Source organism: Euprymna scolopes, chromosome 43 (assembly GCF_053919585.1).
Source record: "Euprymna scolopes isolate OS-2025 chromosome 43, ASM5391958v1, whole genome shotgun sequence".
Lineage (NCBI taxonomy): Eukaryota > Metazoa > Mollusca > Cephalopoda > Sepiida > Sepiolidae > Euprymna > Euprymna scolopes.
In genome coordinates, this window is record NC_136524.1 from 28,069,131 (window position 1) to 28,086,340 (window position 17,210).

At 35.6% G+C, this 17,210-nt stretch overlaps 1 protein-coding gene and 1 pseudogene across 1 annotated transcript in view; one reads left to right on the top strand and one right to left on the bottom strand.

Moving 5' to 3' along the window:
• LOC145268257 (neuroendocrine convertase 2-like) overlaps positions 1 to 17,210 on the bottom strand; it is a 328,833-nt gene that overhangs the window by 2,017 nt on the left and 309,606 nt on the right. The window contains exons 11-12 of the mRNA XM_080123602.1: positions 15,398 to 15,631; positions 3,884 to 4,048 (exon numbers count right to left, since the gene is read on the bottom strand). Of these exons, the coding sequence (XP_079979728.1) occupies positions 3,884 to 4,048; positions 15,398 to 15,631 (399 nt within the window). The remainder of the gene's footprint in view (positions 1 to 3,883; positions 4,049 to 15,397; positions 15,632 to 17,210) is intronic.
• Positions 12,198 to 12,314, top strand: LOC145268550 (5S ribosomal RNA; annotated as a pseudogene).

Consider the following 17,210-nt stretch of genomic DNA (forward strand, 5'->3'; position numbering starts at 1 on the left):
AAGCAAGTGAAAAACGTTCAGCATGAAACCATTTGAAGTGTTAAGAATTAACATGAACAAACCTTGGTGAGGTCCAAGTTCATATTTAGTATGCGTTCTTCCGTTAAGTAAGAATAAATACTCATAGACTGTGGTAATTTTTTAATTCTTTCCCAATGAAAGACGACCTATCATTTGAGAGTTTATTTAAAATTAGCATTGAACTCGTGGGCATGCAAGTAAAAATTACTTAGTTTTGTCTACAGGCACAAATAGTTTGACGTATTTGTAAGAAGGTCAAATTTATAACCAGGTGTAATTTGTAAGAAGGTAGAAACGGGATGCGAGTGTTAGGTTCACGTTTAACACGTGACCTAGCAGTGCTGTGGACAGATAAACGGCAGGAAACGATCGAGCATTTAAAATACTTCATTTGCTCGCCGCTCGAACGCAAGTCCTTTATTTCGATTGCCAGTCCTGTACACCGTTATCTGTTATCATCGAATGAGATTAACGAGGTTTCGCCACATGTGTTTGACTGATTCAGAATCACGCTTGTCATCGTCAGAGTCAAGGAAGCCCAAATTATGTAAGTTATAAATATTTAAATATCTATTCAATAATTTGTGGAACTGGCTTTCTTGTTGAACTGGTTTACCTACCCACAAAAGCAAAGTTCGGCTCTAAATATGGGGAAATATCTACCGTCCAAAAAAAGAAGCAATGTGAATTGGACCAAAAATAAAAATTGCTTCACTGTAGAAGTAATTATTCACTGACCAAGGACAGAAGAGACTAATTACAGTATCGCAACAGATACTACACTTTGGAGACTAATTTACCTACCGGAACTTGAAAGTTTAATGTATACTACATTTTCATTAATAATTAACAGGGTAACAGAGAAATGGATACTAGAGCAAACTACCTGCAGCTTTTGTATCCTGTCGAATCTATAGCATCATCTTCATTATCGCAACCGTCACCTGACGCCCCCCTTTCTGAGTGTCCTTTGACCGCAAAATACAACAAATCGGACAAAACATTAAAAAAATAATATACATATTCATTTATACATAAAGAAAATGGCGCCAGGTGGTGGAGTTGATAGATTCATGCTTTTACTGTGAATACAAGTGAGTTTACACATCATAACAAGCCCACAATAATCTTTACCAATAATCGTTTCACGTTCCCAGCAACTTGTTATCTCAATCAGTCGAGGATTCGCACCCAACAATGAGAGAAAGGCGTGATTTACGTAAATTTGATTAGCATTATACTTTTTACGGTTTCATTAACATATCGACCGTTTATCTGCGCAGTGAAACAATGATTAGAGAAGCCAGAATGTCTTTCCTACAATTACTCGATCACGTCACACCGGTCCACATCTCTGGGTTGACGTGGTCGAAAAAGATGGCCGAGGGGGCATTTTTGAGTCGTCCACGTCGTTAGCACAGGCGCAGATTCATAACTGATATATGGATTCCACATTCTTTTATGTAGAAGATAAGCTGGCAAACATTAACTCAAGCCCGAATACTAACCCTAGTGCCGGCAAATTCCCTACTCAACACACTTAAGGATATCGTCTGACGAACTCCTTTTATATTCGAACTAGTTAGCCTCGACAGAAACAGTAACAAACAGGACGATGGTGTTTTCCGTTGCAAACAGTAATACCTAATGCGACTTGTGTCAGTAACAGAATTGTAAGTAACAGAATCGGCAACAAACGCCCAACATTCAACAACGTCAGCAAAAAAAGTTGCAAGCATTCAAATTGTGTTTCTCTTCTCGATAGATCTGTGTTTCAACCGATCGCTGTTGAGAAGAGTGAAGCGATAGATCCCACCATGCACGCCTTTCTGTAATAATGTCGCTGACGTATATGTAGTAGCAACAGCGGCATCTCCTGTATCCAAATGACCAAGCCGTAGCGCGAGGTTACGTCACAGCAGAGTATGAGGAGAAAAAAATCACGTGGCGGAGAGACTTTTCAGCACGTGTCGACACGGCAGTGTCCTGTTTAACCACGTGGCGGCGCGACAGGGACTTTTAAACAAGATGCAAAACTCATTTCACCTTTCTGAACATTTAGTAAGATTTTTGGGCGACCATATTGTTGCTGGCTTGGAAAATACGTGGATTGGTGTTGAAACGACACGTAATAAGTGCCCCTTTTCAATTAAAAAACTCATGTCGAATTTCTTTCTTTTGTTTCATTGCGAAACCCTATACATAAAGTACATAATATTATTAAGAATCGTTAGAAAGTCTGTACTATATTACATTTCTTAACAGACTTGGTTTGGTAATGACGTACCATCCTGGAGACTATCGTAAACTGACTTGACTTTACGAGCATGCTGTCCGTGGAAACGGATTGAGCTTGCTCTTGGCCTGCCAAGCCACAATGACATTCGTTGAAATTTCCTAATGTTGGCTATTTTGTTAACTATATGTTTTGTTATTTAGTTCATACTTGAAAGCACGTCTAATTTATCTCCATAGACTCTGCTCAATCCAGGTCTCCCCAACCTTTTTATAATCTTTTAGTGCACATATTGATTCAGCTTGTCGACGATATTCTTGTGGCTCATCACGGTGTACACCTTCTTTCCTACTTACAATTCTGTATTAATCATTTTTTCTTAGTTTGTATTGAGGAAAAAGTCGGTTTTAAAAATGGAGGATATCCAACATTCTCCCTTCTCAAAACTTGTATGTTTTAGATTAGGGGGAAAACAGAAAAAAAGGGGTTAAAATAAACACATAACAAATAAATATTACCAAACGTCAAGCTAAATTACTCTTTTACCTACTTAAATAAGATTTTTGTGTTTTAACTTATTTTAAAAGTTTTTTTAGTAGAAATAAAGTAGTGTAAAGCTTGTCGAGTTAAAATGAAAAAACAAAATGGTGGTCTCGGTCGAGCCTTCTTAATCACTCAAAAATCGAAAATTAAACAAAATACTGGTAGAACATTCAATTTTCGCAGAATTGGTGACATTTATGCGTGTGTTTCAATCACTATTTTGTTTAAAATTTCATTTTGGAGCAATTATCGAGGATCGTAAAAAAACAATAAAGTTAACATCATAGAATTCAAAAACCATAAAAAAGTTCATTTTTTTTATTATTTGAAAATGTAAATGGGGGATTAGTTTCATATATACATTCAATGCAAAACGATACTTAATTTTCGGGCTATTATAGCATTCATTTTGGTCTATGTTATCTAAATCCGCTGCTTTTATTGTTTTTCTGGTGTATCGCAGCTAAGTAGTTAAACATGCTGACTGAAAATCTAGGTGTGCTAGGTTCGAATCCAGTTGATTCCATTGAAACACTTTCATTAAACCAACACTTGACTTTGTGTATAACCTCCTGAAGAGGACGCGAAATAAAATCAATATTCTATATAATATTTTGTTTGTTCCTTCCTTATATAGTCTGTACATTACGCTTTGAAACGGCCAAATACAAGTTCGGAAGGCCAAACTACTTTAAAAAAAATGCTAAATTGGCGAAATTTGGTTTTAAAAAATGCCAATCTGGCAACCTTGAACAAAAATATGACAGTAGCCATGTGTTAGAAAGAGTCAATTATGCCGTAAGACTAAGAAGTGAGAAATAGACAGTTTTATATGCAGAATGAAGAAGAAGAAGAAGAAGAAGAAGAAGAAGAAGAAGAAGAAGAAGAAGAAGAAGAAAGCTGATATAAAAAAAGAGGATAGGAGAAAGAGGAGGAGGGTAAAAGAATAGAAAGACTAAAATAAAAACTGAGAGAGAGAGAGAGAGAGAGAAAGGGAGGGAGAGATGGATAGACATAGACAGAAGTATAAAGACAGGAATAATTAAGACTGTCAGTCAGGATCCGTGGTGGTAATCTACTTACGTGGTGTTCATTGGAGAAGTCAAAAACATTTCCACGTGACCGCGGTAAGTCGACTTCAAAGTAATGACAGCTTGTACATGTTCCAGGTAGTTGATCTCACTCGATGTACCTTTGCAGGCGTCAGTATCGATTGTCAGTTGCAGGTGCTCTCCAGATCGAAATTCCCTGGAAAAAAAATGTCGCAGAGAAAGAGCATGTTAACTACCATTGCTTTTGGGCGAAGAAACACGACTCCACTAACAAAGAAACAATTAAATTACAACTTTCGTTCTGAGAAACTCTAGCATATTTCTTACTATGTTTTTTTTTATTATTATTATTATTTGTCTCGAGGTCTAAGCAATAAGATTTTCGGCGGCCATTTTGTTTATATATATATATATATATATATATATATATATATATATATATATATATATATATATATATATATAGTTTTACTGTGCGTATATTTAATTGAATTATAAAAGAAAAGAGTTATATTACGTAACTAACTTGCCGCTTGGCTTTGTTCGGAACATGTCGGGTTTTGCCGAGCGTTATCGATTATCAAAGCATCAGAATGCTACTTAGGAAAAATTCCGAAGAAAACATTTAAAAATAATAAAATCACCAAAAATAAAATATAAAAATATACATAACGAAAATAAAAAAGAAACAATAACCTACCATAACAATTTTTTGTTTTATTCTTGTAACAATTTTTAAGTGAAAAAAAAAACTAAATAAATAACTAAGTTATATTTTTCTTTTTTTTTTCGACCATTTTTTTAATTTTTTTGGCAAACACAATTGAACAAAATTAATAAGAAAACCATTTTTTGTGTCTTTTTTTTCATATTTATTTTAACAAGGATTTAAAAATAAAGCATTTTAATGTAATATTTATTTTGCAGTTTGTTTGTTTTTTTTTCTTATTTTTGTAACGAATGTAAAATAAACTTTTTTGTTGTTATTTTATTTTTTTTACTGAATATTTTTTCCCTGTATGGTGAGGCTTGGCAACTATTTTGTTGTTGTTGTTGTTTTTTTTTGTTTTTGTTTTTTTTGTTTCTTTTTTGTTTTTTTTTAATTTAAGATGGAGACAAAAGGATCTTTACCAAATTTCTGTTTCCACATAAACTCGAAAAAATAACTGTCAAGAAGTTCTCGGCTGGTCCCGTTAATTTTTTTTTTTTTTTTCAATATTTTCCCCAAAGATCGTCTGCTACTTTGCCGCGCATTGATCTGCGTCTTACCTCAAATTACAATGAAAGCCGAGCGAATGACGTCATGTTCCGAGCAAAGCCGAGCGGACTGCAAGTTACCTCTGATAAAATTCTGCACAAGTACCAAAGTTTTACAGAGGCATTGTAGATACCATTTGTTAGTGGCACCTGTCTCCGTGGTGTGATGCTTAGAGCTACTGACTATCGACTTCGATCTACCCTGTGAGTGTCTAGCCATACTGAAGAGTTGTAATAAAAAGAAATTGTCGGTTTGTGGGTGACTACATAAATTCATCCCTTCTCTGGTTGAACATTTTTATTGAATGATATCGAAGGCTACTACTTAAGGTTCCATTCGTCCTAAGATAAAGTACTGTTGCCACATGTGAGGACGAGCACTTTTTCATGCCTTGGCAGAGTACGAAATAGACTTTGAAATCTAGTTAGGAATATTCCTTATCATCCGGAGGACCGTTTTCTCACCGAAGATACCATGCTAGTCTTTATCAATTTATCAATCTTTTTATGGTAGGTACTCGACGGAGTTCCAATATATAGTTATTCCCTATAAAACATCCACCACCACCACCACCACCACCATCACCACCACCACCACCACCAACAACAATAATAATAATAATAATAATAATAATAATAATAATAATAATAATAATAATAATATAAAAAAATTAATTAATAAATAATCGGTGCAATATATCCAGTGTCAATAATTTTCCTTTTCCTTCTCAATGCATCTGGAAAAAAAAACGAAACTTCCAAGAGCAGAGTTTCTTTCTAAGAACTGCACGTATAAAACATAATACCACGGGACTGTTTCACAACTTACCACAAGATTCCCTTTTCAAGTCTAATTTAACAAATTCTTATTAAGCCGCCATGTCACATAAGAAGAGCTGTCCCTTTCTCATGTAAGTAAGAAGACATACTACATAAGTGAAAATAATATTAGGAAAAGGCTAGAATCGAACTATGTAGGCAAGTGTTAAAAGATAATGGATAATTGGAATCTTAGGAATGCAGACGATTGTTAATTCTATTAGAAAAAAACTGAATGTTATTTATGTCAGAAAAAGAGCGATTGTCCATTCTTTTAGAAATAACTGGATATTAAATATGCCAGTTAAAAGAATGGACAAGTGAGTTCATAGGTAATGATTAAAAATGGGTTAGATATTGAACAATTAAAATTGGGATCCACGTGAAATTTAGTCACGTTGATTAACAGCACACCTTTGATGTAAAAAAAAAGAAGAAAAAAAGAGATTTTCAATATATTGAGATGAGGGTTCGAAAGGAGAGAATCAGACAATCACAGTCACAAGCACGACTTGGTGAGAGCTGAACCCCTTAGAGGCGAAGGGGGGAAGAGTACCATGTAGTCGAAAAGGCCCGAATACATCATCAATTGGTCGGCTGCTTAATAAAGAATCACCATCTATATTTTGTAACTATTTGTCTTCGTGTCGTCATTCCACCAACTGAAAAGATAAATGTGCTTAGTCTATCATCATCATAACAAACTTTGTATAAACCCGTCCAAGTACTGATTGTCTGCCCCATCCTCCATCATAAGTGAATTATCTCCCATCTGATGTAAAAGAACTGTACTGCACATTCATTCAATAATGAATTCGCATTTCTCTCAACTCTGTTATAAATGTCTCTCTCAGAATAAAAATGGCATTATTGTTCCGAATCCCCGTTATATGTGTCCCCAATATGTACCCGCTATACAACAGTGATCTTAAATAAACAATATTTTTTTCATCATGTTCTCCTTATCAATGTGTTTTCTTCGCTGTCCATCCGTGAAACACATTAATCCTTATCCATAAATTAAGGAATAACTTGTATTGTATTCTATATCCTCCGACATTTGATGATTCAATAAATAATGGATGTTTTATCCGTCATTAGTAAACTTTCTTAATATATATATATATATATATATATATATATATGTATATATATATGTATATGTATGCGTATATATATATATATATATGTATATATATATATATGTATGCGTATATATATGTATATATATACGTATATATATGCATACACACACAGAGGGAGGAATGATAAAATTGTTGTCCTAGAAAAGACGATATGATTCCATTTCTGTTTGGTGAAAACCGGTTTTCTTTCCAATTCTCTCTACGAATCCTAGTTATGGCAACAGGGCCATTTCGAGCATCCTCAAAATGCAAATCTGGACGGTTCAACGCTTGAGGGCACAGCTCATCGAAGTTTCCAGCCACGATTATGGTCTTTGGTGTGGTTTCAAGTGAGAGCCACATCATGCCACCTCACATCTTCGAAGTCAACACTAAAGTGTACTTGTGTATGCTGGAGAGTGTGGTGACCCCCTGGTGCAATCAGGTGGTCGCTGGCAGACCCTGTGGTTGGCAGAAGAACTCGGCGCCGACCCACAAGTCCAAAGAGACCCAGGCTTAGGTTCAGGAAGAGTGCTACGATTTTGTACCCTTTTCTCACTTGCTCTACCCCTCCTCACCCAATCTGACCCCGCTGGTCATTTGGTCATACGTCGAAATCATCACTAACATAACCTCCCACAACACCAAAACCAACTTAAACAAGTATTCGCCGAGCTTCCGCCGGCGCTTGTGGAAAAGGTATGCTACCAGTTTCAGACTTGCATCGAACCGGTGATTGAGTCTGAAGACAACTACATTGGATAAATGTCAGCTCTACTACGTAATCAAGTTACCTGAATTGATTTAGAAATAAACCTGTAGTATTGTTTTCTTTAGGGCGACAAATTTATCGTTCCATCTTATATGTGTGTGTGTGTGTGTGTGTGTGTGTGTGTGTGTGTGTGTGTGTGTGTGTGTGTGTGTGTGTGTGTGTGTGTGTGTAGATCGCGATTTACGGTAGCTCGATTACTATAGATCGTCTTAATAACGTTATGCCTATATTTTGCTTTATGAATGATAAATTTCCTGAATGTTTTGTTGCAATTGATAGTCGCTAATTGAAATAGGAAAAATGAAAACAAAACAAAAAAAAAACATTTTACAATGTTTTAACATTATTTTTTCCTGAAAAGGTGTTTGTTTATTTATTTATTTACCTACATAATATCTTTTAAAAAAAATCATATTTTTATTTAAGTATATATTTGTTTGGTTCCTAAAGAACGCCTTCTTTGGATGATGCATTATTTATATATATACGGATAAAAATCACATGAACTTTTTTTCTTACTGTCATTTCACCCCAAACAAGGCAGTGTCAGTTTGACGTAAGAGACTACTATTTGGGACCAAAATTTACAGGAATATTATGTAAGGAGATGAGCAGCAATATGTCTGTTAACATTACACTTGAACTTCTGCATGTCAGTACAGTCAGAGAAGGGAATTCCAAAGTCTAACAGTTGGAATGGAAGAAACTATTTGAGAAGAAGGTTTTCCGCCATCAAGGGATCTCTACGACGTAGGGGTGATATCTTGATGATTGTTGAGTTAGTCGGGAGTATTTACGTCGAGGAGGCAGTACAGGTGCTTTGGGATCATCAGAGCATATTCCATGAAAATTCTTATAAAACAAGTACAGATATGCTACATTTCGGCGATGTGACAGAGATTGGAGTTTGTTTGCTAGTGATAATGCTAATGGGTCGCCCATTAGGTTGGTGATTCTTTTCGCGAGCCCCGTCGACGAGCGAAAGTCTGGTGGAAAATGCACCAACTCGGATGTGGCAACAATACTCCATGCGTAGGCGAATGTTTGTTTTGTAGGGGTAGAGGATACTCTCAGGCGTGAGTAACTTTCTAGCATGGTTGAGGGAGCCTCTGATCTATAGGTTTGGACTTTCCAATAATTTTAATAGCAATATGTCACACATACTTTTTGCTTCTATTTTGTTATTATGTTTCAGTCCTAAATACGGCCGCAACAGATAAACGTGCTAAGCAACAGTAATAATTTAACTGATAGTCTTCTGTACGTTGACGGTTTAATCCTCAGTACAGACGCTATTAAGAATACAATTACGAATCACTTGAGACCTCTACTTGTCTTGGTTGATAGAACGAAGGTAAGCTACTCCTGTGGATTAAATAAAAGGTTCCGTTCTAAATTCCATCCACGTTCAAGAGTTCGATATAAAGATTATCGATTTGGACACAATACACCTGGAAAAGGGCGAAGGTTGTAGGTTTCACTGAAACGCTGTGAGAAAAATATCCAAGATGAGAATGGTAGTCTAAATAATAATCCAACTAATCCAAATCTTTTACTTTGTTGTTCTTACACCCGGGTAACTCTGGGTAACCATGCTAATACGCTTATAAGACGTGATGCCAGACGGCGACACAAACAATGAGGTGTGTGTGTGTGTGTGTGTGTGTGTGTGTGTGTGTGTGTGTGTGTGTGTGTGTGTGTGTGTGTGTGTGTGTGTATGTGTGGACGTTGTTAACAGTATGTCGATCCGCAGACGAAGAACTTGTCATGGATTTATCTTTGCCTTGATTAGTCTCCTTTCTAAGAGATTAACGTTTAAATCATTGTCTTTCCTCAGTCACCGTCTCTATCAATAGGAGGATTATTGTTTTCATATTATAATCCATAATCTTTCTGCATAATTCGTGAATCGGTCCATCCAGCGTCCGTATATTGCCGATCATCTCAACATGTCGGTTTGAGTTGCTTGGGCCGCGACCCAACCCCCTTTTGAAAACCTAAACGCTCAGATTTATTCCTTTGTGTGATTACAACGAGCTTAATTCATCAATTCTTATATGTTTCTATTTAGTGTTTACTCTATTGAAAGTGAATCTATTTATTAGGAATTACCCAGGTGTCAAATATCTTAATATATATATATATATATATATATATATATATATATATATATATATATATATATATATATATATATATATATATATATATATATTGTTCGATATGATGTAGGTTCTTTCCACAGTCAGATCTGTGCTGCGGGTTGCTTGATCTGTGTAATTTAGTAGACATTCTTGTGTGTGTGGCGTGTTTGCTCTGTTGGTAAAGTGTTCGCCTAGCATGCAAGAGGTTCGGGTTTCAAATGCTGAGCGCGATATGTCTAACTGATGAGCCCAACTGAGGGCGAAACTCGAGACTTAAAAGGGCTGGCTATTTGTAGCAACCATATGTTTACCCTCGAAAAAATTATATATATATATATATATATATATATATATATATGACAAAAATCCTATATTCCAAACAGCGTTTATTTTGTTCGGCATCTTAAAATGTTCAATTCTTGACAGCACATGTTTCGTAGCACAAAAACAATCATATAATCATTATGTAAATTTTAGAATGTTCTCCGCCTTGACATATTAGAAGAATAAGCACCAATCAGTATTCGAAAGGAAAAAAATAAATTTGGCATAGTTCCTTTGATCCGAAAAACTCATTGATGCATTGTGTTTTATGATATTTACGGCACACACACAAACACACACATACACACACATACACACATACACACATACACATACACACGCATATATGTGTGTGTTTGTGTGTATAGCTATGTTTAGCGAGGCTCGAAACCTGTTTGCTAGCTATTTTATTTTTAATCATTTGATATATATATACATATATATATATATGTATGTATGTATAAAAATCATAAATAATTATTTTTATATCTATAGAACCTAGTGTTTCATATTTTCGCAATCATTATTACAGGAAGCGACGATTGCTGATAGTCGAAAACACCTTCGATTGATTACGTAGATATAATATCTTCATGATTACCTTTTATTTTTCGGGTGTTTTTTTGTTTGTTTTGTTTTGTTCTTTTTTTTATATATAATACTTGCTGATACCAGAAGATGCATTGTCTTTGAAATAGATTCCCATAACTCTGTGTTAAAATACTCAGTCAATGTCCAGGATCCGACATTATCTACGATTGACGCTCGTCTTTCATGTTAACTACATAATTCAATTCTAACTAGTCCGAGCTGGATTGCCTTTCTAAATTCAATTATCCACACGTTTTCAAACGAACAATGCTAAAAATGAAGAAATGCCGGAAGAATCTGCGGGTTAAGAATTAGTTGATTTATAGTTACCTGGACCCCCTCCATCTATTTCGCAATAAGCGAAATTGGTCGTCTTTAACCGAGAAAGTAACAGGTAATGTTATTTTTGCCTGGTAAAAACGGAACAAAAACGAAAACATTATGCTATGTTTGACTGTTTTGCGTAAGACTAACGTTGGTGGGTAGTTGAATGTATCAGTATTACAGCGAATAAACGAGATTACACGACATCAGGTTAAATTCAGTCACAATCTTGTTTTGATTTTATTTGCTCATATAATGTTTGCATATTTCAAGTGTGTTTTTCTTAACTTTACATGCGTAATACTAACTGGATATTAACTCGACATGATTTCCCATTTATTAATGTTTAACACAAAAACTGCAACATAAACCCATTTTTAATGCCTACACATGGTTTTCTTTAACAATTATTTGTTATTTTTTATGTTTCTTGTACGCATTGTATTTTTGCGTGGAAAGCATTACGTGGCACTTATAATTCTAGCCATCTCAAGGGAGAAGATTACGAACGAATGCAGTTTTTAATATTTAATTTACATTTTTTTTTTTATCTAGAAGTAAGCTAAATTTCCATGAGCAAAGTTCCCCCCCCCCAGAACTGTCCGTCTGGGGAAAACAATATCGTAGGAATGCTTCTCGGCTAACTGTAACACGATCGTGTTCAAGTCTAGTGCTAATCAGTTCTTGTTGAGCCGTTCTCTTAAAAAGTAACACCCTACCCAAGTTCCATCATTGCCGACCATCACGGTGTTGACTTACCGTCTACCAGACATTCATTTACCGTTATTCTCGAGTGCGGGTTGCATTTGGGTTTTTTGAGACTATAATAAGCAAGTAAAGAGGTTGATATGTGTCAAAATATACAAACTGTATATTCATCAACCTTAACACAAATGAAAGATGAGACTTTAAAGCAAGGGACACCGCAACTATGAGTAAGAGAGTGATAAAAGAAGAGAGCTGAGCGAAGGAAAGAATTCTACCATGTCAATATACGACATAATCGCGTTGACACACCGGTTCTCGTCAGATCACCGAAGTTAAGCAACGTTGAGCCTGGTTAGTACCCGACGGGTCACCATTTGGGAATTCTAGGCGCTGTATGTGCTCTCCGCTTATCTCGGCATTTGTTTCCAGTCGTCCCTGCCCAGTCGTCCTACACGTAACTTGCCACTGGTATTTAACAATGTCGACTCGGGAGATGTGTGGTTGGAGATTGCGCACCTCCTGCCACAAAAATTTCATGCGCAGGCAGCCCTTCGTGTGTATCCATAGTGTGTCAAAGACTGAAGGAGCCTGTTATATATATATATATATATATATATATATATATATATATATATATATATATATAAGTTTCGTGGTTAAATTTTAAATTCTGAAAAAAACAACATATAGAGACATATATTCGATTTAAGAATTTATTGCTTGACAAAAGGAATATATAGAAGGAGTTATTTTAATTTCCTTAATCCGTGGATTTTCAACAATGGTCATATCATCAGAGAAAATGAAATGCAGTTAGCAAAATGTTCAGCTGCGAATGGACGCTATTTTGCTTTTCAGCACAAATATTGAAAATAATTTTTGAGTGGTTGTGAACAATTATATGGAGAAAATTATACGAAAAGAGAAGTTGATACAACTTGGGTAGTCCATTATCGGAAGGAGTCCAATGTCGTTCAGGATTATAAAACCAGGTGGGCAGAATATAGGCCCATGGGAGAAAGTGATATTCCCATATAGCGAAAGCGTACTGCTCCTTATTGACATTAAATCGAATATATGTCTCTATATGTTGTTTGTTCAGAATTTAAAATTTAACCACGAAACTTATGTTTTGCTCTATTCTTAAATATTGAGCTTTTCCTTTTTGGCTAGGATCTCCTTGAACGTATTACTTCAAGTAATATCGATCAGGATTTTCATCTGAATTCTATCAGTGTCTTATATATATGTATATATATATATATATATATATATATATATATATATATATATATATATATATATATATAGCCTGGGTGGTCGGCGTTGGCCCGGTGTTTGGAGTTGTGTGTTGAGCAAAACAAAAAAGAGTGGAACTAGGCAGGAAGACTCGAACCCGTACCGCAAAGGAGGAAAAGAACGTGAAAAAAAGTGACGTCTTTGCCATCGCCAAAGCGAAAGTGGCGAAGGTTTAAATTAAGGCTAGACAATCAAGAAGAGGGGATGACTTTCGAAAATATCTGTGAAAAAAGCGACCCCTCCCTGTAGAAAAGTGCACAGTTGAAGGTGAAGCAATTGATGTTTTTAGCCAATTTTTCGGTATTTGTCGTCCGAAGGGTCGAGCTTCGAAAGAATATCGATCTCGTGAAAATCCGTCGCCTCTGTCAAAAGTTTTAGGCAGACATGCAAACATACACACAAACACATACATACATATATACATACATACATACATACATTTAAACAGACAGGTGAGATTTATATTATAGCTAACACACACACACACACACACACACATATATATATAATATATATATATACATATATATATATATATATATATATATATATATATATAGCCTTGTTCGATATAAATAAAATATATTTAAAACTATGCATTTGAAAAGAATGAAAATGTATATCAGCTCTTGCTTATGACTATCAATGATCCAATGTGACTTGAACGCGGCTTATTCGTCACGTAGATTTACTTTATGTTCACTTTGCCGTATATACTATATACGACAAAGTGAACATAAAGCATCTCTTAGTCACTTCATTTTCCGGGTATATACTATATACGGTAAAGTGAACATAAAGCAAATCTACGTGACGAATAAGCCGCGTTCAAGTCACATACGGCAAAGTGAATATAAAGCAAATCTACGTGACGAATAAGCCGCGTTCAAGTCACATTGGATCTGTTGCATTATTAACACCATTGGTAAAGGTATATATTTACTTCCTTCAACCAGAGAAAGATGTAACACAAGGTTGGAAGGTGGGGAGAATCAATCCAGCGCCCCTAAAGAAGGTGCACTATAGCTTAGCAAAATTTGAAATAAGCAGTGGATTTATACCTCTAAAAAGCCGATGGAGGAGGTCTGGGAGGGTGGATCTACTAGATACTACTCAAGACAAATACTTTAGTCCGAAATGGAATAGAACCTATCAGGCCAATTGTCGAGAAAGAATTCTCCACTGTTAATACTACTGAAACCGAAGCAACGAGGAGACCATCTTCATACCAGCAAATATTAAGAAGGCATTGGAAAATGTATAGACACCACATTACTATAGAAAAAAATGGAAATTGCAAAAAAAAAAAAAAAAAAAAAAATGAACCCCTGCACAAAAAAAAAAATTGGATAAGCTACCTTAAGGATATATAATAAACCAAAACGCCAAATTAGTAAGAATCTCAGCTGTAATGGTCTTGTCGCGAATAGGATTCTGCCATCATTTTATCATAAAACCCAGATTCCTTAAAAAGTTCACTCATGATTAGCGCAAAAATAAAATTTGTTCTGTCTAAAACTATTTATACTTTACTGACCGATGAATAAAATATGAAGTGTGATAAGTAGAACATGTACTACACTTTGCAAAACAAGGACATCTCTTAGTCACTTCATTTTCCGGGTAACGTCGCTTTATCCGATAGCAGAACGTCCCCCAGTACACTTATTCACTCAGGCAACATCTTGTTAAGATGGTAACTCTCGCCAAGACGTGCTTCACCCTGACAGACAGCACCTTTAATAGCGCGAGACTGCACTAACTCACGAGGGCGAATGGAGATCTATCTTTCCCGGATGAAGTGTCCTTAATGGCAAATAATGAGAGAACATTGACAATCTGTGCTATTAACTGTGCACATGATGAGAATCGATTCGGTATCAAATTTCCCGTTTCTCTGCAATTTGATAAGTAAGCTTTACTTAATAAATAGGCCAGCATCTCCATCTCCGCGTTGGTTGAACTAATCAGAAAACGTATTAATACACGCCCCCACCCCTTCATTGAATGATACACTATGAGCCGAAGTAAAAAAGAAAAACTAAAATTGACATGGATGTAAAGAAAATTTAATAGCATAAATGCCCAACAGAGGATAAAAATAGAGTAAAATGTGATAAAATAAAAAAAAAGGCTAAAGACGAAAACAATATGGCCGTTAATAGTGTATACAAATGACATACCAGTTTCCGGTCACGTTACCAGCATCACAATGGAGTCTTTCCGGTAGGCCTTTCCAAGGTTTGGCAAGATCAACCATATCGCTGGCATCGAGCACACCGTATCCGAATAAATGATTAAATTCTAGCCCAGCACCATTGGTTGTCCAGTGATGGTGAGCCGTAAGGTCAAATAACTGCCGTCTCTTGGAAGACAACACGGTCAAGTGCTGCATATCACGCCAGGTCAGTTCATTACTAGATAAAAAAAAAGAGAAAAAATGTGACAATTAATACGAATCCAACACTAATCAAGTTGGTCTCGTTGTTATTGTTGCGTGCATTATCGATTTCTGCTGTGATATTTTAGCATCCCAACATTTCATCTTTGCACTGAAAAAAAAGTCTGCTGCCGCCGATGATGATGATGATGATGATAATAATAATAATAATAATAATAATAATAATAATAATAATAATCACATAAAATCGAAAAAAGGTACATAAAATGAAATCAGCGGGAAAATTCTCAAGAAAACCTCACGAAAAATGGCAAACTGGAGAGCACCAGGTAACGAGAAAATACATGCACACTGGTTAAAAAAAAATAACGACACTACATAAATTCCTAATTCAGAACCTGAAAAGATATATTTACGAAGCAGACGTGCCCGATCGGATGACGAAAGGTAGAGTCACACTGGTGCAAAAAGACACGGTAAAAGAAACCACACACAGCATCTACAAGCCTGTACCATGCTTACCTACCATGTAGAAAATACAACTGAGAGAACAAATTTATCATTCTCTTTAATAATCGCGGACTACTCCCAGAGGACCAGAAATGATACCAAAAAGGAAAAACGAGGAACACACGACCTATCATACATAGACCAAAGTATCCCAAAGGAAATTAAAAGTATAAAAAAAGAATATAGCTATGGCATTAATAGACTAGATTCGGCAAGCATAGATAATAGAATGCCTGAGAATGTACAAAATACCAGGCAAGATTATCAGTTTGATAGAAATGCAATGAAAACATTGAGACTTGAACTGACAGCTGGTGGACAAAACATAACTGAGATTAAAATACAAGGAGATTCCCTATCATCACTATTGTTCATTATAACCATGATGCCCCTTAACAATATATTAAGAAAGTGCCAAGATGGATACAAGTTCACTAATTCGGATGAAAGAATGAACCACCTGATGTACATGGACAGATTTTAAACGTTTTGCAAGAAGAGGGAATTAAAGATAATAATAAACACAATCAGACTCTTTATCCAGGATATTCGAATTGGATTTGGTATGGAAAAGTGTGCACTGCTAGTTATAAGAAGGAGAAAACTGGAGACAGCGGAAGATACAGAAGTACCCAACCAAGCAGAGATTAGAGCACTAGATGACCGTGAAAGCCAGAAATATTTGGGAGTTCTGAAGACATACGCCATCAAAGCAAAAGGAATGAAAGAGAAAATTGGAAAGGAATGCCTCAGAAAACAAGAAAACTCTTAGAAACTAAACTATATAAAAGAAATCTAATAATAGGTATAAACACATGGGCAGTATTACCAGTAATATTCTTAACCGTTTATAAGTTGAACCAAAGAATTCAGGCATCTCGACCAGAAATCAAAGAAACTGATGATCGTGCACAATGTACTACACCCAACGGATGATGCCGACCGAGTCTACGTGAATAAGAAAGACTAAGGAAAAGGACTGGTTTGTATAGAAACCTGTGTAAATGACACAAAACGAATGAGAATATATATAATGCAGAAAAAAAGACGCTGAAAATGGACAAAATAGAAAACAGAGAGACAAA